Raw genomic sequence first — 26,527 nt, 5'->3', positions numbered from 1 at the left:
CAAAATTTAAATTATCAAAGCTTAGAATTCAGTATGGGAGAATTAATTGATCATTATCTCTTTCTGTATTACAGAAATCATTCTCTATATTGTAATGTTAATCACCTAGATACCAAATGAAATAATTATAGCAAGATTTTTTTAAAGCAGGTTTTCCTGGTTATGCGATAATAAACTCAGGAGGTATCTGATTAGGCGTAGATTACTTCTGGAGAAAAATCTATACTTGAATTGTTTTTGTATCTTCATAACATTTCTAACTTACTGAACAGCCGAGTAGCATGTTAATGTGAAACATTCAATTTGTTTTTAAATGTATAAGTTGATTGCACTGTTTAGACTAAAGGAACATGGGGAATTGGCATGTTGCTGTGAATACCTTTGAAATGATGAGAAAATCAGTTCTAAGTGTTATGGCATTCAATGATAAAAAGAATTCTGGTTTCTAGAATCACGGATCAAATCTTATTTAATGATGAATATTTCTTTTGCTTTATCTGATTTTCAAAGGTGCCAAACATAGTTAGCTAACTGAATTCAGGAGTATCCACAGATATTTAGTATTTATAAAAAGGAAGCCTTCTTTTATTTTAAAATACTGAAGATTTCACTTAAGAGGATCTTGTACCCTGCTCTGGCATGCTTCTTAGCATAATGGAAATTTATAGGCAGTGATCATTAATATTCTTCTCAACAGCAGCCGTTGTGCTTTGGTAGAGTGTCAGCATCAATGCTGAAAACCTTTGCATCTTTGGGTGATTTGCTTCTCAGACTTACAAGGAAAAGTCCTTGGACTCCAGTTTCAAATGAAAATCCTCCTTAGCACTGAATGCTTCCTGTTTCATGTTTTATGAAACTTAATGAAGTTCCATTCTGCAGGAAAACCCAACAGTGAAATCAGGATGGGTGAGAGAGAGGAAATAAATTACTGCATTTCAGAAGAAAAATAGTAAATTTATTATGAAAGGCAATATTTTCCACCTCTTCAAATCAATATACTTCATTTTGAAAAAGGCAGCATGACTGGGACTGTTCACATGATGGTTTTCTGTCTGACCTCTTCAGGGACAGAGGTCTGACATTTTTGCATTCTAAGAGCATAATACAGCAGCAGCTGCTCATGTGTGGTGAGAAGTATAGCAACAAGGGTGACCTATATAGTCTTATACATCTTTCACATCTGGGTGTTTAAATATGAAATAGTAAAATCCTGGCACATTTGCAATCAGTGGATGGTTTGCTATTTTTAATATAGACAGGATTTTTTTTCTATATGCATGTATGTATGTTCATATCCATATAACCATGCATAAATACTTATATGTATCAATTGCTCGGTCTTATCGCACAAGCAACATATTTTAATGTATCAGTTCTGGGTAAACAATATAGCATTTCTGAGTTATGTCATCTATTGCATTAAAAATTGCTTAAGGAACTTGTTTATGTGGTAGGCGTGTCACATTTTTGTAGTTTAACAAACAGTAAATTACAAATTAACTTTCAAATAGTCTACCAATAATATATGCAGTGCAATTCTTCTTTGCATAATTTTCCCTTATGAAGAACTCAGTTTTATTACAAAAAGAATAATTAATGCTGTCTGAATTGTAAATTTGGATCTCATTTTAAAGTTATGAAGTTAAAAGCTCTGAATTTGTGAATTGTGTTTGGTATGTTGATAGCTAGATTTAAGAGGGTTTGGCAAAAGTCCATTCTAGAAGAAAACCATTAGCATCCTAGAAGATTTAATGTATTACTTAATAAGGCAATTATATTTTCTTTTTTCAGACCTACATTGGTGATATACTGTTGCTTGTTAACCCATTTAAAGAACTTCCTATTTATTCTACCATGGTAAGCATTCTCTAAAACGTAACAGTGTGGATCTTTTTCAGTGGATTCATATAGTTGATTTGGCAGGCCAAACCCCTAGAATTAATTAACATATATGCCCTTTTTTAATGTTGTGAGCATCTTAGTTTAAACATTTTAGCTTTTTTATTATTATTATTTCATTCAAGATACTACAATTTTGGCTGTGTCTTATTTGTAAAATAGCTATCTAGCTAACGTTTTGTATGAACAGTAGCACTTTTGATTCTTTAAATATAGTTTCTGTTGTATAACATGATGGTGGTCTCTGCCACAGCCAAACTTGCAAAAATAGATGCATACTTCATGCAGTGGTTGGTTGGGTTCACACCTCCCCTGTCCAAAACACAATTACAGAGATAATAACCTTGAATGGTGCAGAAAGGCTGCAAGTGGCTGTGCTCCACACAAAGGTGCTCAGTTCAGACACCATACAGGCAATGAGTGCAAAGTGCTCAGGCTTGTGTTGGGCACAGGCAGTGTATGGGCAAAGGGGACCTGAGCCCATGTGTCTACCGTCGTATGCACAAGGCCACTTAAAAAGCACTTCACATGTTTCTCTTTTGAATTGTAGTGCCCTTACCTTTCTAATATTTCATTTATGAGGCAGCCTAGTTATTTACAAGAGGCTTATTTTTTCAGTACCTAGACATCGATACTAACTGAAGTGGACTTTGTAGATCAGTGGGAGTAACAGAAATGCAAATTACTTGATCTTTGATCTTTCCTTCATCCTCACTCAGCCATTTTTGAGACATGGTGTTATTATAACTGTTAATTTATCCCCCCCCCCCCCCCCGATATTTTGTCGTTGATGCACTGGCATCACATTACTGCTCACTGGTCAGGCTCAATGTTATGTTAGGGAGTGTTCAAATATGTTTATTTAGCTTACAAGAACTATAAAGGATTTAAAATTCTGTAAGAAAATTGTAGTCTGTGGCTGTTTGCTATGTCATGTGGCTTTGTGTCTATCAGTAGTGAATTTGAGAGAAAGAAATGCTGTGACATTCAATGGCAGAAGCAGCAGATTCTAAGTTGGGAGTCTAAATTGAGCTTCTAGAAATGGAAATCATCCATCATCCCCCAGGTTTTAGATGGTGGTATTTTTTCCTGTCATTGTGTATTTTACATTAGATACGTGATTTTGTGCACCAAGAGAGAACTGTAAAGAAAATGAATTTACGTAGCAGGCTTACATATTAAAATGTTTCCTGGAGATCTGCTGCATGTTCTCTTGACCTCTCTGTGACAGATCTATTTTAGAAGTTACCATAAGACACTTTTTGTCCTTTAATTGTTTGGGTCACCTTGGATGATCATTGCTTTTACTCTGTCATTATTATCTGTTTGGTATTGTGGGTGGGTATTTCCCAGATGATCAAAAACCCAACCCATGGCTGTAATATAGATTTGTTTTCTCTGTGTTTGAAATGCTCATATATGCTGCAGCAGCTTAGCTGGTATTATATTGAAGTCTGTAAGCGTTAGACGGTCTATCCTCAGTAGACACTGACATGCTGTATAATGTGGTTCATTAGTTAGCATTTTTGTTTCAGGTGTGTGTTTTGTTAGCTGTCAAAAAAAGAGAATGCAAAGATGCATCAGGCATGATACTATTTTTAAAACCAGGATGAAGCAATGAAAAGATTATCATGTACATTCTACAACAGCAGCAACACTTTAGTTTTTCTTCTCTTTTTTAAAACCACTTTTCATAACTTCTCAGCAATCATTATTTTGTTAACCTACACTGACATCCCACACATACTTCCAATGGAATACTACTAAAATAAATCTTTATATAAGCAATTATTCACTCTGAGATGACATGAAGAATCATACATCAATAGACACTGATACACATTGCTTTATATGCAGTGCAATGCAATGCAATTTGTAGATTATAATATCAATGCATTTTTACATGGAAATACACTGTACTATGACATTATGTATTATAGTAGAGCTATACTACTAGGAACATGCAGACACCACTTCAAAGGTATCGTAACTGTTTGTAGAAGTGCGTGTGCTACGGTCATCCTGCTGTGTTACATTTGTGCAGAATTTACTTGTGTTGGATTAGGGGAAATATATTCTTGAAGTTCATGTGTTAGAAAAATATATAAAGTTACAAAGCACTTGCAACATTATGCAATGAGCATAAGTGTGTGAAGATTTTTCCTTCTGCTTTGTGACATGCTGAAATGATTTTTTTGAGTATCAGTATGGATTTAATCTTATTTAATCCGATAGATCAAAAGTCCTGAAAAAAAGTAGAGCTGTGTCATGGAGCCACATTCAGCGACAGCGTTGTAGATGCCCCAAAATTCAATAGTTTAATATCTAAATGTGTAAGACAGGCATGGGACAGGAAGGGTTGATAAGAACCTGATTGGTTTGGAGAAAGGAATAAATCCAAAATGGCACTGTGAGGGAGAGGCTGCTAGAGATAGTTGGAGAAAACAGGATATGATGCAAAGGAAGGGGTTTGGTTGTTGAAGTGATAGCATCCAGTATCATTCTAGATGCTCCACAGTGTTCCAGTTGTCCCCTAGCTGCCGTGAGTTTCTGTAGAGTCTGTGTTAATGTTCTAAAAAAACCATGAGAAGATCTGGCAAAAGCTATATAAAAAGTAGGTAAAATTGTTTCTTTAAGGATATTTGTTAAATGGCATGGTGTTTCACAGTCTTACCTAAAACTGAAAGAACAGAATTGTAGATATTAGCAGACTGTCTTAGTTTTTCTAAAATCTGCTTGATATTACCTGAAAGAACATCAGGATGTTCTCCAAAAAACATTGACCTTTCAGTAGCAGATAACTGGTTCTACTCGTATTTAAGCTTTAAGGATAGTACATGTTGCCAGCTATGTGTATCACAGAAGTTATTCTATGTTGCATAGAGCATATTTGTGGGAGACCGCTCTGTCATGTAATAAATGAATTAGGTTATAACTTTAGCCTTCAATTTCAATTTTAACTTTTCATGGGATGATAATATTTAATTTTCTAAGATTTTTAAGTCAAGACATTGAAGAACTATAAACATGAGGTATAAAAAAGTAAATTGCTAAGTTTTGTTTTACTCAGTGAACAAACCAGTATTATTGAGTCCGCTAGTTGTATTTGATTTTGTATCTTAATTAAATCTTCTATGCTTACAGCTCTTGTTTTCTTTAATTAAAATCTTCATAGATACTGTAATTGTACCGCTTATATACATACAGAGTTTCAGTTCATAATGGTTAGAGACTCAGGATTAGGAGGGTGAAACATAATTAGTTTGAAATGTATTGATCATATTAATTTTCTACAATTTTTCAGGTCACCCAGCTTTATTTAAGTACCTCTGGAAAACTGTGTTCCTCACTTCCCCCACATATATTTTCCTGTGCTGAAAGAGCTTACCACATGCTATTCCAGGAGCAGCATCCCCAGTGCTTTATCCTCAGGTGAAAATTAATTTTTCTATTAACTAATTTGTAACTCTTGCCTTTCAACTGTTTCCCCCAGGACTCAGCAGTTGGAATTTCCATTTTATTTTTTCCTCCAACTGATTTCTTTCTGTGTACTGATCTCTGTATCATACATGAGAGCAAGATAGAACTGAAAAAGGTTTAATTACATCTCAAGTTCCTAAATTCTCTTGGGGAATTACCACTCCATCTAGATGCATCTAATTAGGAACAAAGAGTTAATGGTAAAGAATTCAAAACTGCTCTGTGTGTTGCTAATATTATGTGGATCAGGATTAGGAATAGAATCTAATGACAATAAAAATGGGAATTCCTTGACTAAATTATAAACATCTGAGCTGGGGCACTTCTATTGGACCTTCCACCCTGCCTCACATGTTTGTGTGGCCATGAGCTTGTTATTTTGCTCTCCAGCTTCAAAACAAACTTTAACTGTTTATTCACGGTGTTGTTTCAATAATAAATAACTTTCAAGATTATGAAAAAATGGGGAAAAAATTAAAAAGGTTGATTTTGATTTGGCCAGGAATAAAGGCTGATCCATTGGATAAATCCTGTAATTGCTCTTGAATTACCTCTTAATTATAAGAAAATTGAATATTATGAAATGGGGAGCATATGATACTCAAAAGCAGCTAATAATGCTGTTTAGATGTTATAAGAGCTAAAATGAACACATAAATACAATCATACATATCTATTCATGTTTCATTCTGTTTGTGTAAATACAGACTCCTGTGAGTGTTTGAAGTTCTGTATATTAAGTCTTCAAATACATCTGAATATTGTAATTAAATGTTTCTTTTAAAAGCATAGTTTTTAAGTTTCTAAATCATAAATATATAAATTAACTATATGTGGAAGTGAGTGTTGATTGGTTGAAAGAAATGTTCACCTTTTTATAACCTAATCAGACTGGAATAGTTCTGTATTTATCCAGTGAGGAATGACATTTAAGCAGAGGTACAAGCAGTATTAGGAAATATTTAATGTATGTTCATATTATCTTCTCATAAATATTAACTCCTGTTTAGGTATAATAATTTTGATAACAAATAAGAAATATCCTAAGGCACAGTTTTCAGCATTTTTTTCAAAGTAGGAACTTGGGACACTGCTAATTTATTACTATCTTTGTGAAGTTGTCTGTAAATGTAGACAGAGAAGAAGCAGATAATAATATTTACTAAGCCTTAAAGAAAAAGGCTAACTGCCAAGTATTGTGTAGTAGTACACAAAATATATTTTACTTAATAATAAATGGCTTTGCTATCAAGGATGCTACTGATGATTTTGTATAAGGATGTCAAGGCACGTGTTAAGCCCCGCTATCTTGATCCCTGCCCAGCCCACCTTACCTTATTATAAATCAGTGACCTGATGGAGAATGTGACATGAGAGCGCTCTGTTGATAGCATCAGCATTTGGCAAGACATCTCCGTATCACACAAAGGCAACCTATAGATATGCCATCCTTAAGTTTCCTTTATGTGGATAAGAAATTGGACCTAAAGGTCACTTGTGAAAATGGAAGCTGAAAGGAAAGCATCTGGTAATTTGGAATAAGAGATAAGTATAGCTGCAACTTAACAGAAACAGCTAGAAACAGTTATTTGTAAATACCTTTCTCCGACCACTAAATGAGACAACAGAAGGGAACTGAGATCTTCTAGAAGTTCATAAAGAGGTATTAAAAATGGGATATTCTCATTATGTTGGTCTATTGGTAGAATCTAAATAATTGATGTCTGGAAAGTAAAGGTAATATAGGAAATTTCCATTGGTTTTCTGAAAACAATAATAACAACAAGAACAACAACAACAACAATAATAATAATATGAATAATATTCATGATGGAACACAAGTTATTAATCTACCCCCTTGCTATCACCTGATCCTCTGTGTGTGCATGCACTTGTGTGTCGTCAAAATGGTTTTCTTTTTTCTTGCTATTTCAGCTGTAAAGCAACATTAGCTATCAGCAAGAGGAGGTTCTTTCATCACTGTGAGGGATGATTCCTTGTTACATTTATGCTAATGAACAGCATAGAGCAAGGCTTACTTTCTGGCCTTGAGGGCACATAGTAAAGCCTCCAGTCAGTTTTTCTTTAATTTTTCACTTCAAGAGGGGTTTGTGGAGAGGTTTTCAAGATCTCAGTTTCATTTCCTATTAGAACCAAATAACTGCAGTTCTGCAGTTCTGAAATACTCCAAGCTTTTGTGTTTTATTTTGTTTTCTCCAGCCTCTCTTATCAAGCATGCTCTTCATTCCTGAGTAAGAAATTGTGTATGTTGGGCCTATGGTCTGTAATTTTGAAATACCTCCAGTTATAAAGCTGAATTGTGGTTACATTTCTATGCATGCGCGTATAGTATGATAAGTGCGCCTAGTAAATTTTTTAAGTAAAAAAATATACTTTCTTCTAATGTGGAATCACAGGCTGAATGAAGATGGGGGAACTCAGAGAGGAGCCATTTCATATAAGTGCTCAGAAGGAAGGAGACAGTGGATGAACAAGTGAAAAGGACTCATAGATCCATGAGTGTTACACTGGAATAAGCTGGCTAGGAGTGCTTCTGCCCTTCTATCTTTGTCTGCTCATTTTCTCATTTCCACTCCATCGTTTGTGTCATCACAGATGTTCTGGTAGTGGCGTGGTGAACTGGACTGGAGAAATCCTCACAGGTCAAAATTGTACTTGGGAGAGTGGTGGTGATATTGAGGACCTATTTTAACCTGAATCCATTCCAAAGCCAAGTTCCCCTAAAATGGAATGAGTTGCTGGAGCAGGACTGGCAGGATCCACTGGTTTTGGTACTAGTTTTGGCTTAGACTACATAGTTACTAGAATCCTAGTACCATGTTTGCTGCTGCTGTAATATTGGAATGGTTGGCCTGAGACACTGTCCAAGTCAGAGCTCTTACAATGAGAAGTATTATTATGCCACATAGGAAAATAGCCACACCAAATTGGAAGGGTGTGAGTTTTGTTTGGTTTTATTAGTGCTAAATCCAGTGAAAGTAGATTATCTCTGTGAGTGTGCACTAATCTCAAGATTAAATTCCCTTGATATCTGCAAGATATGCCATTTTGGCATACAAGCACTCTTAGAATTGCACGTCAAGAGTACACTTCTGCCTTCTGTTGTCATCATTAGTAAGGAAACATGATACAATTATAAAATAAAACTCTCAAATCTATGTTTATTTTTAGGTCTACTTTACTTTTACTGATAATAATATCTTATAGTATAAGTCATTTGTTAGTATAATTTATAAACATAGTTATGCTTTAGTTTTATAGTAAAGATTTTCCATGAGAAAAGGCTACTGTCTTGATATACATGTTATGATTTGATATGGAGCAGTAAGATTTAGTACCATACCAGTATTTTACTGTTCATGTGCAGTTTTTAAAATATTTCTAGTTTAACTATTATTTGCTAGAGAAGAACCAAGTGTTGGCGGTATACATAACTCTCATCTAAATTCTTCCTGAAAAGCTTGAGTTTGTTATATACAGTAATTTTTTACAGAAGACTTTTACTTCATTTTCAGTAAATTAGGCTGCCCACTATCTTTTCAAAAGGACTGGAAGGAAAACGAGAAAGTGTATCTGTATGCATGTAAATATGTAACCTGTATGCATGTTAATCCTGTCATCTTCATCAAACCTTGTAGCTTGTTTAATTTGTGGAGATAAAGTGTATTTTCTATTAGCAATGTTTTTCAATTCACTTTTTTGTCTGCCAAAGAGCTTAGTGGCCATTACTAATCATTCATTAATTACTCTTTTATTGGACACACTGTTGGCAGTGAATTTTGCATGCAACGTAATGTAATATTGTTTTTCTTAGTGTAGTTGGTTCTGCCTCCCATGTTTCCCCAGGAGATGATAGTGAAAAGAGTTGAAGGCACCTGAAGTTGTCAGAGCTGGAATTTAGCTCCCTAAGCCCACAGCTATTGTCTGAAAACCATTGCTAAACTACCAGACTCTATTTTCTGACCCTAAAGTGCTACTTCAATTTTCAGCCCATGTGTGTGCTCAGGAGAGGTTCATAGTTTCTGGCAGGGCAGAGGCTTAAAGCACTATTTATTTCATGCTTAAGCCTGACTGGAATCCAGAGATTTGACATTTCTGTACCCAAGCTCCTTACAACAAACTTTCTCAAAGCATTGCTGATTCACATCACCGAGATCAGAACCTTCATAAACTAGACATTCATCAATGAGCAGTTGTGTTAATTATATATGATGCTGCTCATAGATATTGCAATGTTCTTTCTCATACAACATCCATCTGATTTTTGTTTATTTTTACTGGGTTTCTTTAGCTGCTTGTCTCTAGGAATATGTTTGGAGTAAAAGCTCTTCAGGGCCAGACCATTTCTATATTGTATCCCTAGCCACATATGGTTGGAGTCTCCTGACTCCACACAAATGATGGTGATAACGATAGCTATTAAATATATGGAAGCAGAGATTGCACCCTTTTCTCTGGGAATAAACAACAGAGATTTGGCAGTGAGTGCCCCTGTGATCACAGGGAAAGGGTTTGCAGCTGCAGATCTACTGTGGCTTCCCCCTGAGCACCAAAATCAAGCTAATAAAAAGTCAGTACTTCTATCATGAGTATGGCTGTTCTCAGAGTGCCACACTACCTGATATTTCAGAAACAGCGTGAACTTGTTCAGATGAAGAAAAATTCTCCCTTCTGTAGTGTCATCATCTAATATTTACCTTGTCATTTTTCTGTGCATAGAGACACTATAGGAATGGAATTGTTCCCATCTCTCTGTAACGTAAGAAGCTGGTGTGTATCAGATCACCTTTAAGGCTGCGTAGCAGAAAGCAAGCTTTAAGACCAAGACCAATGATTTCTCAAATATGTAATATTCTTCCCTAGAAGTGAGATCCTATTGTAAGGTGTTGCTCACACGGGAAACAGATTTAGCAAAAAATTAATTTTCCTCTTGGGGCTGCTTTGAAGAGTTGCTCAAAAAACAGAAGACACCAATTCACTGACAACAAATACCTATCTCCAAGGTATTTCCTTACAGATCTGGAAGAATACTTCTGTCCCTGTATATATCCTGGAGTTAACTTAGGACCAGACCAGTCCTTTGCAGGGAAAATGAAGTGTTAAAAGTATCCTTTTCAAGTTTATTCTTCAATCTAAAGAAATTCATTGTTTCACAATTTAAATTGTGTAGAGTGTTAAGGAATTCACTGCTCAGTTTAGTTTAGAATTCCTCTGTCCTCTGTTATGATTCAGTGAAAATGGGAGCCTAGCACTGCCAAACCTGCTTTGTAGTACATGAGGCTGAGTTTTGTCTCTTGTTGGTTGGACATCTCTGACACATCAACTCTCTGCTTTGTCTGGTCCCTTCACATCATGCAGGTTGACTGGCTCTCCCCAAGCAACAAAGCAGACAATGTAAAAAAAACCACCTTTTTTAGTCTTGTAAAATGAATCACCCATTACATAAAATATTATATGTAAATATCAATGGCAAAATGTTCCAGTAACTGTGCAACTGCAAGGAGATCATTCATTTTGCAGCGGTTGGGTATGCTGTATGAATGTACAGAAGGTAGAATAGGCAGTCAAACACTGAAGCACCCTCTGCAATGACAGAGGAGTAGACAGTGCCCTATAAAGTGTTAGGTGGACTAATCAGAGCTCCACTTATACTTCTGTCATTGCTACATTCTTTATACACTGCATGTAATCAGAAATATTTCTTGTAAAAATACTTACTAACTCCTAATTTATAGATTAAACAAGTTTATCATTTTCTGGTTTGACCTCTGCATCGCATTAAAACCTTACACTTGGAGAATGCAGATTTAACACAGATTTGCGATAGGGTCTTTAGTATAACATTGTTACATACTGCTAGTGGAGAGGAACCCTCTGCAAACCCAGTGGCCACCCTTCTGTGTCCTGTGTCAAAACTCTGTGTTTTCATGGTAAAAACACATACATCATCGTGTTTTGAAATTTTAAAATTGTGCTTTACACTATCACAATTCCCAGAAAAGTTAAAGCACTTTATTTTGCAGAACTTTCATAAAGTCCCATTTAAACCATGTGAAGCTATGTTTTCATCTTCAAATTTAATAAAAAACTTGTTACTATTTCACTTTAAAGTTGCATGTTTCAATTTTCTTTGTGACTTTGGTCTTTTCCTGCTGCTATCCGTTCCGCTAGACATCCTGTTAACTCTTTGCTACTGAATTGCTTAAAAGAGGTAAAAATAAAACTAAAATCAATTTATTGCTCTCCGGTTGATCCAGATCAGTCTTTCCGTTTTCTCTGTCTTTTCATACTTCCTTTCTTGTTTTCTGAAGCTTCTGAAGCATGGGGTTACCATGTAACAATTCCGCTCCCCCCCCCCCAATCACTTTACATCTGATCATGTGTTCACTCGCAGAAATTATTGAAGATTTTACTACCAGTTATTCCCAGTTACTTTTAGTTTATAGCAAGCCACCATCACTCACATATGCTTAACACTGGCTTTGTATAAACTTTATATGAAGTTACAAAATAAAATAACATGATGTTATGTTCTTAAATAGCCAATAGGTGGACTTTTTGTAGTTAACTTCCTTCTGACTGCATTTTGCTCGTTGAAAATGCATTAAGCACTGACAAGGTAAGTGAGAAACTGTCTAGGAAGCCTAAGTATAGTTTATGGGTTTGTTAAAAGCTCAGGATCCTTAGTCAATTAAGCCAATGTTTTATGGGATGCTGATAGCTAATTTGGTGAATCAAAAAATCGTAATGAATATATAAAATGAAATGTTATGATTTTGTATGTGTTAGCAGCCAAGAATGTCAATATCCAATAGATTTGTTGTGATATAAATCACATTTTTAAGCCAAATAATCTGGAATGGAGAGAAATTCTTGTCTGTTAAAGTGAAATGCCTTGAAAGCTTTCAATTTCCTCAGTTTAACAACACCACAGGCATTCTGTTCAAGTTAATAATCTTTATTCTTGAAATTATAATTCAATGTATTATAAGTGCAATGGGCTACTGCAGTAGAGTTATGGATTTGCACATCCTATTTATAGTAAAAAATTTTTTAGAAATACACTTTCCGGTTTAGATTACTTTAGAAATATAGTTTCCAGCTAACATGCAGGGTTGTTCAGTTAGAGATACCACTGCTCATGGTAGAAAACACATTTTTCTAAATTTTTCTTTTTAAAAAATATATAATTAGCAGTCTTGCTTGCACATATTTATTTCAAATCTAGAATCCTCAGTCATGAAGCAAGACCCAGTTTTTTGCTTATGTTCTCTGCAAACTGAGAAGAAAGAAATTATTCTGACCCTCCAAAGTTTACTACTTCTTCACTGTATATATCTTACTGTCAGGATGGTACTTTGGAGTAGTAATGCTCACAGTTTAGTGTGCTACAGTAAGAGGTTGGTTTCACAAATCCATACAAAGCTGCATGCATATCTATGCTGATCTAAATCTTCCTTTAAAACTGGTGGAAATCTTATGTGAACAAATTCTGTCAGAAATTTTCCAGCATTTCTGACTGTAATTCAAGTACTGCAGGAGTAGGTTTTTTGTTTTTGTTAAGTATTCCTGCATTCCTGAATATTATACCTTTGTTCAGGATTTAAAATTGAATGCAGACAGTAAAACCCTGTCACTTATATGATCTGAAATGGGAGGTACATTCCTCCTTACATGTTTTATATTTTGTCATATTTTTCCCTAAACAGAAGATTTATAGGATTTATTTATACTGGAATTGACACTTGCCAAACAATAATGATCCAGTTATCTGAATTCATAAAGATATAGACAAACCTGGCTAATGTGCAGAAATTGAGGGTAAGCAAGATGCACTTCTCAGTACTTACAGGAGTTAATGCTTAAAATTTTGCCTAGGGTTTGCTGTTTCCTGACTATTTATCTGGGCTGCCTTGGTTAACTACTTCTATGTAGATGGTTCTGTCTGTCTACCTCAAAGTCCCCCTCCACCCAATAGCTTTAGAACCTGTTGGCTGCTAACAGCTATGGTGCTCTCAGAGCTGTGGTGTTCACATAGGCTTGGTGAGTTTGGGGAGTTGTCACAAAGGTAGTTATAGCTCCAACCACAGCTGTTCTGAAAGGGAACAGCCAGGCAATTTATGTGAATATGTGAACATGCTTAGCACTGAGCCTGCCGGCGTGAGTGATGCCAGTGGCACAAGTTAGCAGAATAGCTGAATGATAATCCAAGTGCAGTGGATTTGCAGGGTGTAGCTCCTTTGGTCCCCCTGGTTGTAGAGCATCTTGCATTGCTTCACATGTCTTTGTATTTTCACAGTGTTTCCTAACAATTTTAGTTTTGGATGTTTTATTTCAAAATAGAGTTTATTTTTTCTTATTATTCATATTATTTTAAGATATGGACACTAGGGTTGTGATTAAAGTTGTATTAACAAAATATTAATAAAGAAATAGAAGGAACCGGGCCCTCCCTCAGGTAGTTATGTAGGAAAGCTAGAAAGCCAAAGGAGGAATAAGATGAGAAAGCTTAGTGGAACTTGCCTAAAGCCCATGGTGAGCATAAGATTTCAAATTCTCTGTCCATTTTCCTTTCCCTTGGAGTACACTGTCTCTAATTTAACTGTCTGTGAAATAAGCTTTCCTTGCTTTGCCTGTTTCATAATGCCTTCTAAGAATGTTTTACTGCAGAAGAATGTTTTTCTGCTGCAATGCTAACTTATCCTCCACCCTTATAAGGTATTCCAAGCAAAAGTTATAAGAAAGCAACATTTATATTGTAAATGACATTTTGAAAAATATAACGATGAAACAATTCAAAACCGAGAGGAGGAATTGTTCTCTAAGCAGAATTAAACTTTTAAAACAAAGGTATTGTGGACAAGGGGGACATTACAAAAATTTGTACTCAACCTCAAAGTAACTGGAATAAACAAGATCCCGTTCAAGGTGCCAAATTACTTTTTCATTGTTAAATGATTTTTTTGGCCCAAATGTTCCAAACAAGGACATCAACAATTAAAACTTTACCTAACATAACATTTCTTTATCAGTGCTTCAATATGTATTTCACAAAGAGTAAACATAACCCTTCGAAATGCAGAAAACAACCAAGTGACATTGTGACTCTCTTTTAGCAACTACGTTCTAGTGGATTCTGACCCCCAAACTGTACTTTAGCAACCGCTTTAGCCAACAAGCTCCTGTGACACTGCTTGGACAAAATGTCAATTACTGTAAAATTAACAGTTGAGCTGAAGTGTCAAATCTTCGTAGCTGTGTCACTGCAATGCTTAGGAAATGGCAGTCTTGAGAAGAAATACTCAAGATGGGACAGAAACTGTCCACTTTGTTCATGCTTGCACAGTCCTGTGTTGTCTGGGCCACAGCTGGATTGGAGTGAAAAAACCCCATAGCTTTATTTAAAAAGTGAAACACATTAATTGTTAAATGGTAAAACTGGTGAACACTCCACTTTCTTTGTTTAAGGCACTTTTCTGGTTTTGTTTTTATTTATAATTTGCATGTCTGCTTTGTAATACTTGAAAACAATCAAAGGCACACACATCAAATGTTGTTTTAGCATCCCTTCTACCCCCTCCCCCCCTGCAATTTCTTCAGGTGTGAGAAAGATTTTTTGAAAAATAACTGCACCCTGTTAATCCTGGAAAAGCCTTCTGTTAAAGAAGGTATTTTTAGCAGATGAGGCTGGGCCTAAGCAAACAAAATAATAAAATGCTACAATTTGTAAATATCAAGTCTTGTTCAGCCCTCGGAATGATACAACTATTTATCTGCTGGATATAAAGGTAGATGTTAGACAAGCTGTGAGTTGTTACAGACTATGAATTATTTCAGGTCTGGTTTTCAAACATACATGAACACTTCTGCTCAGTGTCATCATCCATAACTGTGACTGTACTAAAATTCAGAGATGTTTTAACTTCAGAGAAGCTCTTTAACAGCTGAAATAACCAAAGAGGTCCTGCCGCTAATCTTGTGTGTAACCTGCGGTATAGCGATAGCAGGTTGCAGCTGTGATTTTGGATTGAGTATGTTGTGGAGGGACAAAAATATTTCATCATCATGACACACAGGTGCCAGTGGACTGGCCAATGTGAGTGGGTAGTAGGAGCGGCGATGCAAGAGAGATTTTTATCTGCCTGTAAGCTCACTGGCTTTCTGGGTAATACAGGCATAAGACCTGAAATTTGAAAGAGTATAGAATGTCTCTAGGGGAAGAGTATCACAGGACTAATGCCCTGTTTCACTTTTTTCTGTTCCTGTTAGTGATAACAGGCAAAGGAACATGGAATTTGGATACCACTGTTATAAAAGCAGAAGACAAACACTGCTTCTTAAGACTTTAGGCAGCATAGTACAATTAGCATTTGGAGAGTGAAGTCATCATTAAGAGGGTAGAGATGTGTGCAGGTTTCAGAGGGTGACACCAAGTATCATCTGACTTTTGAAACTCAGAAAGTCAGAAGCTGAAGATCTGAGCAAGGAATAGTGCACTTACAGAGCACCTTGTCAATTCTGTAGAGATACTAGTTTCATATTAGTTGTAACAGTGACCTTCTTGGCTTCACGTGATTTCTTTCATTCTAAGACCTGGTAAAAATACAGCTTTGTGACCTATTATTTGAGGTTTTTGCATAACACATATCCAGGTGCAAACCTTTGCAGTCTTGGACCACAAACCTCCTACTGATGCCCATAGGAGTTTGAAGTCCAGGGTCAGATTCCAGCTCATTTCAGAAACATGGACAACATAAGTAAAAGCAGTTTGACATATGACATATAGTAATGAGACATCTGTCTTACCTAATCCTACAGTTTACTAGGCAAGCAAATACGATATTCACCAGAGCTGCATGTATTTCCCTTAAGAGTTGAATGAGATGGTGTAGAGAACCCATCCCTGTCTGAGAATGAAGGTCTTTTTGTCCTTTCCTCTTTTGTTTTTTCTTTTATTTAATTGATTTCTCCTTTATTGAGAGACTTGAATATATAAAGAAATGTCCAGACAGATACAATATTTTCCTTCCCTCTTGTATTCAGAAACTAAACTATATAGATAACAGGCTGACCAGCCAGCATGACCATCATACTTGTGAAAAATCTAACTGGCTGTTGTAGAAACAACCTTTTAAATTTGATCGAGTAGGCAAATTAAGGAGGAGCATCAATTCACACTTTGATTCGGTTGTCTATAAAGAAAACAACTTCTTATAACTCAAGTAAGAAATTCTTACATGAATTCTTTAATCAGGCTTCACTGACTTTATCCTTTCCATCTCTTGTTTCTTTTCCTTCCTTCTCCAAGCTGAAAGTGCACCATTGAGTTTGCTCCCCACCTCCATCCATCCACTTTTCTGTTTCTTCCCACTTTTGTTGTTCATTATGCCTTTTACCTTGTTTTCTTTGCTCATTTTCCCCCTCAGAGATTCTCATTCTTTGGAATATTTATTCCACATCGTGAACAAGAAATTAAGTGAAACAGGATCACTGAAGTCAGTGTATTGCACTGCAGAAACTCGCAGTTGTAAAATCAATCATCTTTTTATTTTCCTTCCTGTTCTTTTCCTGTTTCCTTTTCCTTCTTTCTGTTCTATTCTACACTTTCCTTTCCTTCTGATTCCCATTATTACCAAAGTAGTATTTCCCCATCTGCAAAGAGAACCAGGCAGCGTAAGCAGATTCCTTTGCTGGACAGAAGATAAAGGAGGAGATAAAATCTTTGCTATAAATACTTTCAGAATGGCTTGAAAGCTTTAGATTTGATTGGCTTGGCTTGTGGTACAAGGCAATATAGCTTGACAACTCTGACAGCCCTCATGAACATAGTCAGCCAGTCTCTCCTACATGCTGTTCTTTATTATTTGCCATCCGTAAACCTTCTGTTATTTGCAATGAAAGTTTGACTGAGATATCTTAAATCCATTCAAACAGAGCAAGCAGAGAATATAAATATCAAATGTGAAAATAACAATGAATCCACCTTCTCTTTCTTGCCTGTCGTCTTCCAGTGGAGAAAGTGGTTCTGGGAAGACTGAAGCCTGCAAGCACATAGTGAAGCACCTCACTTGCAGAGCCAGCTCCAGCAGAAACACCTTTGATACAAAGATAAAACACGTAAGTTGCATTCTGACCACTGAGCAGCACAAAGCAAAAATCTGGCCTCTTGGATAGGCAAAGACATTTGAACTGTAAGGAAAAGGCATCTGCTATGCAGAAGTTCATAAAGGGTTTGTTTTCACCTTTGAAGTCAAAGGAGTTTTCTTTTCCTAAAGTGACCTGAATGGGAAGAGGATTGAGTTTACATTGATGTGATGAGAGGAATCTTGAAAAGTGGAGGCCAGTTTTGTTTCTTTATGTTTTGGTGACTTTGCAAAGCAGTGTTTCAGTCAATAGGAAACACTTGTGTGATAAGCTCCTGTCTCCTAAATGTAAGTCTCCTTCAGTAAGTAAATAAATTTATCTCTTTTGTTGTGGTGGTGCTTCTCTGGACAGCGTAAGAAGTGCTGAGGTATCTGAAGTAATAGTATGGAAGACAGAAACTGGGAAGTTGCAGGGAAGCCCCAAGGACTGAACAAAGCTATATGGCCCAGTATCTGTATACTAACTATATTTATGAAATAGGCAAGAGTTATGAATATTTGCTCAGTCACATTTGATTCCCACAGCAGAACTAAATCCTGCCCAGTCCGTATCATGAAATAAGAATCTGCTTCACATATCAGATGAATTTACCTCCTTGCTAGTACATTGTAAATGTGAAGTTTTCATTTGACTGAACATTGCAACTCGTGTTTCATTGTTACAGCTGTAACAGGTTCATACTGATGTTTTAAATTATGTTGAACCCTAGGTTGCCAATTAAAATTCTTTTTTAAGATTGCCTTTCCTGATGAAACTTCTCATCTGACATCCCAGCTCAGACATGTACTTACATAGAATGTTTTAGCACAGTCTGCATTGTCATAGCTCAGTTCTGAGTTTCATGCCTTAAAAAAAGTTTACTCTTTCACCTTTCACCCACTTTCATCCACTCCAGTGACCTTGTTCTACAGCACTTACAGTCAACCCAAGATACCTTTTTTTTTTAGCTTTCACCTGCCACATGCATGATATTCAGCAGAATCCTAGAATTGCTGACTGTGGGGGGTTTTCATAGCATCACATGCATCATTGAAAACACACTCCTTTCATCCTGAATTATGCATGATTCAGTCCAGAAAGATAACATAGTGTCAGAAGTGCAGCTGACACTAACAGACAACATACAAATCAGGATTATTTGGATGTGGGGAAGGCTACAGATACACTGGTTCATATTTTGTACATTCCAGCTGATAAGGTAATTAAACTCCCATGGATCTTGGTTGGATTTAGAAAAAAGTGTTGCGTTTGTGTTTTTTGAAGACATTTAAAAACCCTGATGACACTGAATAAGCTGTAGCTTTGCTTTACTTTATGTAGCCATACAATTGCCATGTTAAAGAGTTTTTCACACTGTTATCTGATTGATTGATGATGCTCCTAAACTGACATATTTAGTCTAGGTTTCACACGACAATGTTAAGAATACCCATGTTATTATTTTTTCACTTTCTGATTTAAATTTTAAAGTCCAGTGTTGCAATGATACCTTTATAATAGGGACAGTACACTTTTACTTTATTTTGAACCCAGGAACCAGATCTACAAGTCTTATCTATTTCCATTGTGTATTTTTTTTATTTACAACCTACACAGGTTTACTTACAGTTTTGAACTGATCAGTTCATTGATCATAGATATTATTTTGATCATAGTTATTATTAAAGTAGAACTGCAAAATTCAAGGAGATCCTCCAAGTCCTTTTCTCTCCTAAAGTTCAGATTAAGTAATGAGTAGAAGAATTAAGTAAATAAGTAACTTTTTTGAATAAGCAACTGAAAACTGTGCTTTGGATACAAATATGGCAGCAGTGGGAATCAGGAGATGTGGGAAGTAGTATCACCTCTGCTGCAACTTATCTCCTGGAAAATTCCTAGGGACAGCCATCATGATCCAGTGGAAACGAAATAAGATGTCCTCAGTTAAAAAGAGGAATTGAGGAGCAAAGGGGAGCTGACAAGGCCTGACTTTGTCCACCTAAAAATTAGTACACTTTGTGGACAGCTTTAACCTACTCTATAATCTATGCGGTAAACTGAACAACAATCCCTAACATGCAGTTACGCTGCTCTCTGACACAGTTTAAATCCCCAGCGGGTCCTCTGGCCACAGTTCAGAGGACATGTGCCAGGGACACTTCACAACAGTATGTCCACCCCGGTCTGCAAAAGAAGAGATATTAGCTGTCTGAATGTGAACCTTATCATGCCGCTTGCCGTCGAGGTTAGAGAGTTCTGCTCCTGGTCTTGTTTAGTTTAATAACATAGATGTGGCCATATGTGTCAATGAGTCTTAGTCAATGCAGGCAGAAGAGAATCATCGTGTATTAAGAAATAAGGGTTGCCTTTTGGTTATAGAAAGATCCCTTGTAACTAGCTTAGACGGGACATCTGACTTTATGCAGTGAAGGCAGATGTAGCAGATCCCACCCATGGGGAATCAGCTAGAGATTCTGGTTTAGTTGCCTTTTAAAGTGCTTTTATGAACACGATAACCTGGATTAATTCCTGCAGCAGTTATGCATAGCACCAAGTTAATAAAGCTGCACGGGGTTTATTTAAGCTAATTCTGCATCAAGTGCTGAATTAGCCTAATGAGCAAATACATCCTAAACAACACTGATAGAGTGGAACCAAGACTAGGCTGAATAGTTTTCTGCTGCCACCTACTGCACAAATAGCTGGTTTAATTAATAATTCTGAGGGGTCTGATTTTTAGAGCTTCTGTTTTTGTGCTTGGAACCACATGTCATCTGTGCCACTCCACAGCCCTCATCCCTCCCCAGCTAGGTCATCCAGCTTCAGCAAAACACTGTCATATCAGAACAACGCTGTATTTGGGCCACATTGCAATCGATTTCATGGGATGCAAGGGGGAAGTGCTGAAGGGAATCTTTCAGGGTGTAAGAAACCAATTATACACAAAAAAACTAAATACAGAGAAAATATGGAATAAATATGGCTTATTTAATGATTTTTTTAAAAAAATGCTCTTTTAAAAGTAATTGCTGTGACCATGAAGATTTAACATGGAATTGCATTAGTGAGACGTGCCATAAAAAAAATCTGAAACTTTATTTTCCTCAGTTTTATCACTAGTATGATGCTGAAGTAATTCTATTTTAAATCAATCAGTTATGCCATTTCTGGCATCATATAAGGCTTGTAAATTCCTTTGGTTGGTTATTAGTATCAACTGACTGTAACTTTACAAGCATAGCTGCCTTCAAAGATTTAATCTTTTTGCCATAGCGCGCCAGTTCTGGGCATATGGCTCCAGTCACTTGTATTCAAACTACCAGCAAAAAGACAGCTCACGTGTGAACCATTTTCTTCCCCCTTCCATTTACAACTTTTTTTTTTTTTCTTTTGAGCTATCTTACTGTAATTTCTGTTTAGAAAGAAAAAAGGTGCAAGGAATTTGTTAAATTCCAAGCTGAAAAATGGACTTCTGCCACACCACACACCCCCCCCTTACTGATCACAAGCCAACCTCACTGATGTTTATTGAAATAACTTCCTGTTTATTTCCTCTCTTGTTAATTCTTTACCATTGTCTTGCAGGTAAACTGTATCTTGGAGGCCTTTGGACATGCTAAGACACCTTTGAATGATTTTTCCAGCTGTTTTATAAAATATTTTGAGCTACAGTTTTGTGAGAAGAAAAAAACATTAATTGCAGGTAGGTATAATTTAATCTATTTATTTTTATATCACCCACAGACTAGTAAATCAGGGGTCCCAGCTTTCCATACACGGTTAGGCATCAATGGCCTGCAAGTATGTGAAAAAGGCAGGGAGGTGTTAGGGTATATCAGAACATGTTTATAGCATGGGAATTCTCAGCTCGTCCGTAGTGCCCAGTACCGAGAGGGAGAGACTTGTTGTGTGCAACCACCGGGTGGCAGAGGCGGACCAGAAACAAGATGAACACCACCGAGTCCTCTCCTGTGTCCCGGGAAATGGCATTTCCCTTTTATGCCCGAGATTAAGACACTGTGACAGATTTTTATCACTTTACTGTGAAATGAAAGTAACAAAGAGATTAATTTTTGCATTCGTGTCTAATATTGTATTGGATATTTTAAGTATCCCTTACATAAGTGATACATTTATCTGTTTAGGGCAAACAAAACATAAGTGCACTCTGTAATACTGAAAAGAGAAGTAATTTATTACAGCTTTGAGCTTCTTCTAAAGGAAGTAGGAGTTATACTGACATTTATTCTGTTACAGGTAAGAATGTGGAATTTGTTCCAGCTTTCAGAGTTAAGTGGGAGTCTGCTAATCCCCAGTAAGCATTCATTAGTGAAAAAAAAAAAAAATACTGGGCAAAACTTCAGTTTGATTCTGAAGACTGTGGTCTTCGGAGGCAGTCAGGGAGAGGTTTCATTTTGGCTTTGCATAGGTCATCATAAAGTTACTCTGTGCTAAAGCGAGAGGTGTGTGCAGAAATAACTGTGCACGGACAGTTTCCTACTTGCACTAATTAACTGGATGGAAAAACTGTGTGATGAGACACACTTTCTATCCAAATAAATTAGATTCCATTGGATAAACATTTCCAAAGCTAATTACTTTCTATCATTTTAAATGTGTTTATGCTTTCAGAAGACTTTCCTAGAAATTTTCTTTAGAAATATTTCATATTGGGAACTACATTTCATTTTCTTGAGAGAGTTTACTGTACCCTAGCAAATACAACAGTTTCTTCAGTGAAAATGTCACTGCATGGGAAATTACTATCACTTTTTTCTGGCTTGTTTTACAATAAATATAGAATATTTGTAAAGAAAGTGTAAAACTGAAAAGTGTGATTTTTTTTTTCCTTTATGAGCTGTTGTATGAGTAATATGAAGAAAGTGATGTAAACATTAGAATGGCCTAAATAGCATCTGAATTGGCCTTGTAAAAATAAAGTTCAATCCCTAAAATTAACATTTTACAAATCCTTTGTATTGTACCTATTTAATTTCAGTATATTTAGTTATCACAATTACATTGTGTGCATACTTTTTCTCTTTTTGTTCCACACACAGAGCACAAATGCAAATAGATGAAAATTACACTAATTTGAAAAGTCAAGTATATGAACATTAGGGAACACCAGAACTGAAGTTGCCTGAGATACTCTTGGGTTGCCTTGTACATACAAGTTTAATGCTGTTGATTTTCCACCCCACACCAGCTGCATTCAGTGCAGAGAATGGGCTATATTTCTTCAGCGATCTGCTACTAAATAGTTTGTTTTCCCTTAATTGATTCATGTATGACTTGTGTTATTTTATTCTGCTCTAAAAAGAGAATGCTAGTCTTTCTGTCGACTTTCTATGTTGTTCATCAACATTTTCCACTGTATGAGCATTTCAGAAACATAAATGGATTCATTTTCACAGTACTTCTGACCTGAGGTTGTATCATTCAGTTCCTTAGGTGAGGAATAGAAGCCTTGAGGCCATGTGTTCCCACAGTTTCTGGGTGACTTGCTTGAGATTGCAGGGACTTGAGTTTTGAAGCAGCTTTACCTAGACTTGCCAGTTTAATTCACAGCCCTTGTCTGTGAATAATATAAATATGGAATCAATTAACCAGGCTCTCATGTCAGTTTTCTGGTGCACTAATGCTCTGGTTTTATCACCTTCAAACCATAGGCACTAAATGAGAATATCTGGCAGTAGGGAATATCTAGGAATTGAATCAATTACTCTTCCCAAATTGAAGGTAGACAAAAGTTCTCTAATTTACAGTCAAGAATGAGAAGCCCTAGTACAACAGTAAAAGTGTTTTCTTTATATTTTTGAAAGCTGCAGTTGTTTGTGCTGTTTGATTTGCATTGTAAAGGTTGCCTTTTCTAGGCTATTGCTAAGCTTCACCTCTGAGTGAAATTACTCAGATTTACACAACCATAAATGAGAAAAGAAGCAGGCATGTTGTCTTTGGCTGATTCAAATCCCACCCAGTGATTTTCTGTATTTATTTGCAAGATCTATTTGCAGCAGTATTTACTGTCTTGCACTGTTTAAACACGAGTGAAAAATGTAAATATTCAGAGCACCTGATTCTGCTGAGACATGACTTTATAACTCATTGAGACAAACTGGGCTAAATATGTCTGGTTTGTAAACAAAAATCCAAGTGACACTAGACTGCCTTCATCAAAGGGTTAGGTTGTTTGAACTCTGTAATGGATAGTTCTTAAGGGTGGAGATCCAGAACAATTTACTAAGGAAGAGGTGTGCAAAGTACATGTGAACATTTTTATTACAGAAGGTAAGCTCAGGGTAGTATTCCTTGCAGTCTGAGTGGACATTAGTGGAGTTTGTGACAGCTTTCTACCCACGCTGAAGTTCTTTTATGCTAGACCCTGGAAATGCTCTGACTTTTGTCACATAAGGTTTATTCTTATAGCAGAAAGTCCAATACACCTAAAGAACAGAAACATTCGCCATAATTTTCATCTGCAAGCTTGGTTCGGTCTTTCTTATAAACTGCATCTTTGTCATGAAGTTTTGAAAACAAGGATGGAGCTATTGTGTGTGGTTCTGCTTAAAGCCAGTACAGATATCTGTAGAAGTTTTCTGTGTCTTCTCTGACTGTTGTTTCTGATTAAGTGTGCTGCAATGTTGGGTTCAAATGGGAGCTTTTCTGTGCCAAGTGCCTTTGTGGTCAGGTACCTTTCATTGCTTTAGTCCAATCAAACAAGTGGAGAAGGTATAACCCAGACTACATCATTGTTCTTTGTAACTGGATACAAGGCAGTGAGAACTGCCAAAAAGTCTTACATCAGAACAAACAGAATAAACTATAGGCCAGTGATTTCATTAGGTTTCTAAAATAAGTTAATACCTAACAGAACTCAAAGACTGATCTGCCAAAATATCATGATCATTCATAGATGATGGTTCACACCCACTGCATAGTAGTAAGAGACTGATTATTTATTTATTTCCAGAAGTAAAATTTATTTTTATTTGGAAAGGGAGAAAGTAAAAGGTCTTTCAGGTAAGTGACACAATTCCTAAAATGAAAGGTAATGTTTCTGTCAGTTTTCTTAAATTACTAAAAAAGAAGCTTAGGAAGAGAAAATCAAGCCTGAAAAACGTATTCTCCAGATATTCCTGCCTTGCTTTTCAGGCCTTGCTTTTCTCAGTCTTCACTTTTTGAAAAGCACAGCCTGATTTTTTAGATTGCACTTTAATGGAAGGACCTAATTTGATTTGTAAAAAGAAGAATGCATATTTGCTCATGTGTGTTACAAACTTTTTTTGTCAATTAAGAAGTTTCAGACATTAATTTCCTTTTTTGGAGTAAGACAGACTGCAGTCAGCTAAGCTCTCTGGTGTGTTTTTGTACTGTGTTTCAGCTCTGAACTTGCAAATGTTATTATGTCTTTAGCAATAACTGTGTTTGGGACAGCATGGTTTTTGAAAAAAAAACAATGTAGTTTCAAAGAATGCGTTGCTGGAAGAAAGATTTCACTGGCCACACTTTCAATACAGAGTCCTCTTGCTAACTTTGTAGCTGCTCAGTAGGTCAAGTGACCTGTTAGAGAAGTACAAATTCCCTTATGCCTGTAGGCACAGTTAACATTGCATAAAAATGGCAGGATTTGCTCTAGAACCCTATTATTCTCTCTTATTTCACATGTAGATTAAATTCTTAGATTCTTCACTTTGTAGAAGAGCATATTATTATGATAGTTTTCTTTATGAGTTATTTAGCTGCATTAAGATGGTGCTGCATTTGATTCTTGCTGACCAGAAGCTCTGCTTTGCTTAACAGCTCTTCCCGTTGCTGGAGATGCTTACTGAGATGAACTGTATTTATCCTTATTAAAGTGGGTGACTTGAAGTACCTGAAAAGGGCTGAATTAATTTGTGTCATCTAAATAAGTGGTGTTACTTGTCATTAAAGTTAAATGTATTAATTAATCAGATAGATGACCTCCTGTAACATTTTCCTTGCTTTTATTAATCAATGAATGTTAAAAACGTCTGAGTGATAGTTATGAAAGCCTTAGTGAAGATCATTGCACACAAAAAAATGTGATTAAAGATTAGTAATAGCCTCTTTTTGAATTAATTGATGGTAGGGTTAGTTTTACTGAGAAATAGGTTACAGGCACAGTAAAAGATGGAAATCATCCTCTAGGATTGTCTATTCTGTTTTATCCTGCAGGAGTGGCAGCCAGGTGATGATTGATTCTGATGAAAACATGTGTCTGGGCCAGTCCTGCCATGATAGATTAAGACTGCCTTGCTCCAATGTATAGTGCGCTGCAAAGTTTCTGGAGCCAGAAACATATCCTGCTACCAATTTAATGATTTCCCAAGCATGCTCTTCTATATCCAGCACAGTTCCTTTTTCCTGTGGTGTACCAACAGAGGGCTAAATGGCTGATACATAATTTCTCATAATATAGTTTCCATAAAAGCAGGAATTCACTTCCACTTTTTGTTGGATGATTAAGTGGGCTAGATCACGTCTCCTTGGTTCAGCAAGTCAGCCGTACAACTCTTCTCTGTCAGTCCTACTGTCTCTTCTGTAGCTGGAATCCCAGGCACAGTTTTGGTTGGCAGCACTTGTCAGGCCATGCCTGTGCTGTTAAATAAAAGAAAGGGTGGCAGATGACCCTGGGTGGTGTACCAGTGACCTTCCGTACTGCTTAACTGGTATGTGCCTGGGATAGTTTGGCCTGTGCAGAGTACTGCTTTTGGAGATCGTGCATAGTTATACTTAGATCAGGGACAGCACTTAACTGCTGAGAACTTTCTTAAAACTGTATGTTCAAGATTCACTGGTTTTGTTTCCCTCTACTCTACACCGTCTTTCAAACAATATTTGCACAGGCTGCATTCCTTCATGCATGCACACAACTTCAATTAACTTCTGGTTTGCTTTTTTTAACAGTATAGACAGAAACTTAGAGCTCTATGAAAGGTAAGAAGATACTTAGGTGAAATTTGAAATATAATTACCAGAC

The 26,527-nt window shown here is 36.4% G+C and overlaps 1 protein-coding gene across 3 annotated transcripts in view; it reads left to right on the top strand.

Moving 5' to 3' along the window:
• MYO16 (myosin XVI) overlaps nucleotides 1-26,527 on the top strand; it is a 412,120-nt gene that overhangs the window by 224,951 nt on the left and 160,642 nt on the right. For all 3 annotated transcript variants that reach the window (XM_055802518.1, XM_055802516.1, XM_055802517.1), the window contains exons 12-15: nucleotides 1,792-1,857; nucleotides 5,204-5,331; nucleotides 17,412-17,517; nucleotides 21,109-21,226. In XM_055802518.1, the coding sequence (XP_055658493.1) occupies nucleotides 1,792-1,857; nucleotides 5,204-5,331; nucleotides 17,412-17,517; nucleotides 21,109-21,226 (418 nt within the window). The remainder of the gene's footprint in view (nucleotides 1-1,791; nucleotides 1,858-5,203; nucleotides 5,332-17,411; nucleotides 17,518-21,108; nucleotides 21,227-26,527) is intronic.

The sequence above is a fragment of the Falco peregrinus genome, chromosome 4 (assembly GCF_023634155.1).
Source record: "Falco peregrinus isolate bFalPer1 chromosome 4, bFalPer1.pri, whole genome shotgun sequence".
Taxonomy (NCBI): Eukaryota; Metazoa; Chordata; class Aves; order Falconiformes; family Falconidae; genus Falco; species Falco peregrinus.
This window is presented reverse-complemented; position numbering and strand designations above follow the sequence as displayed.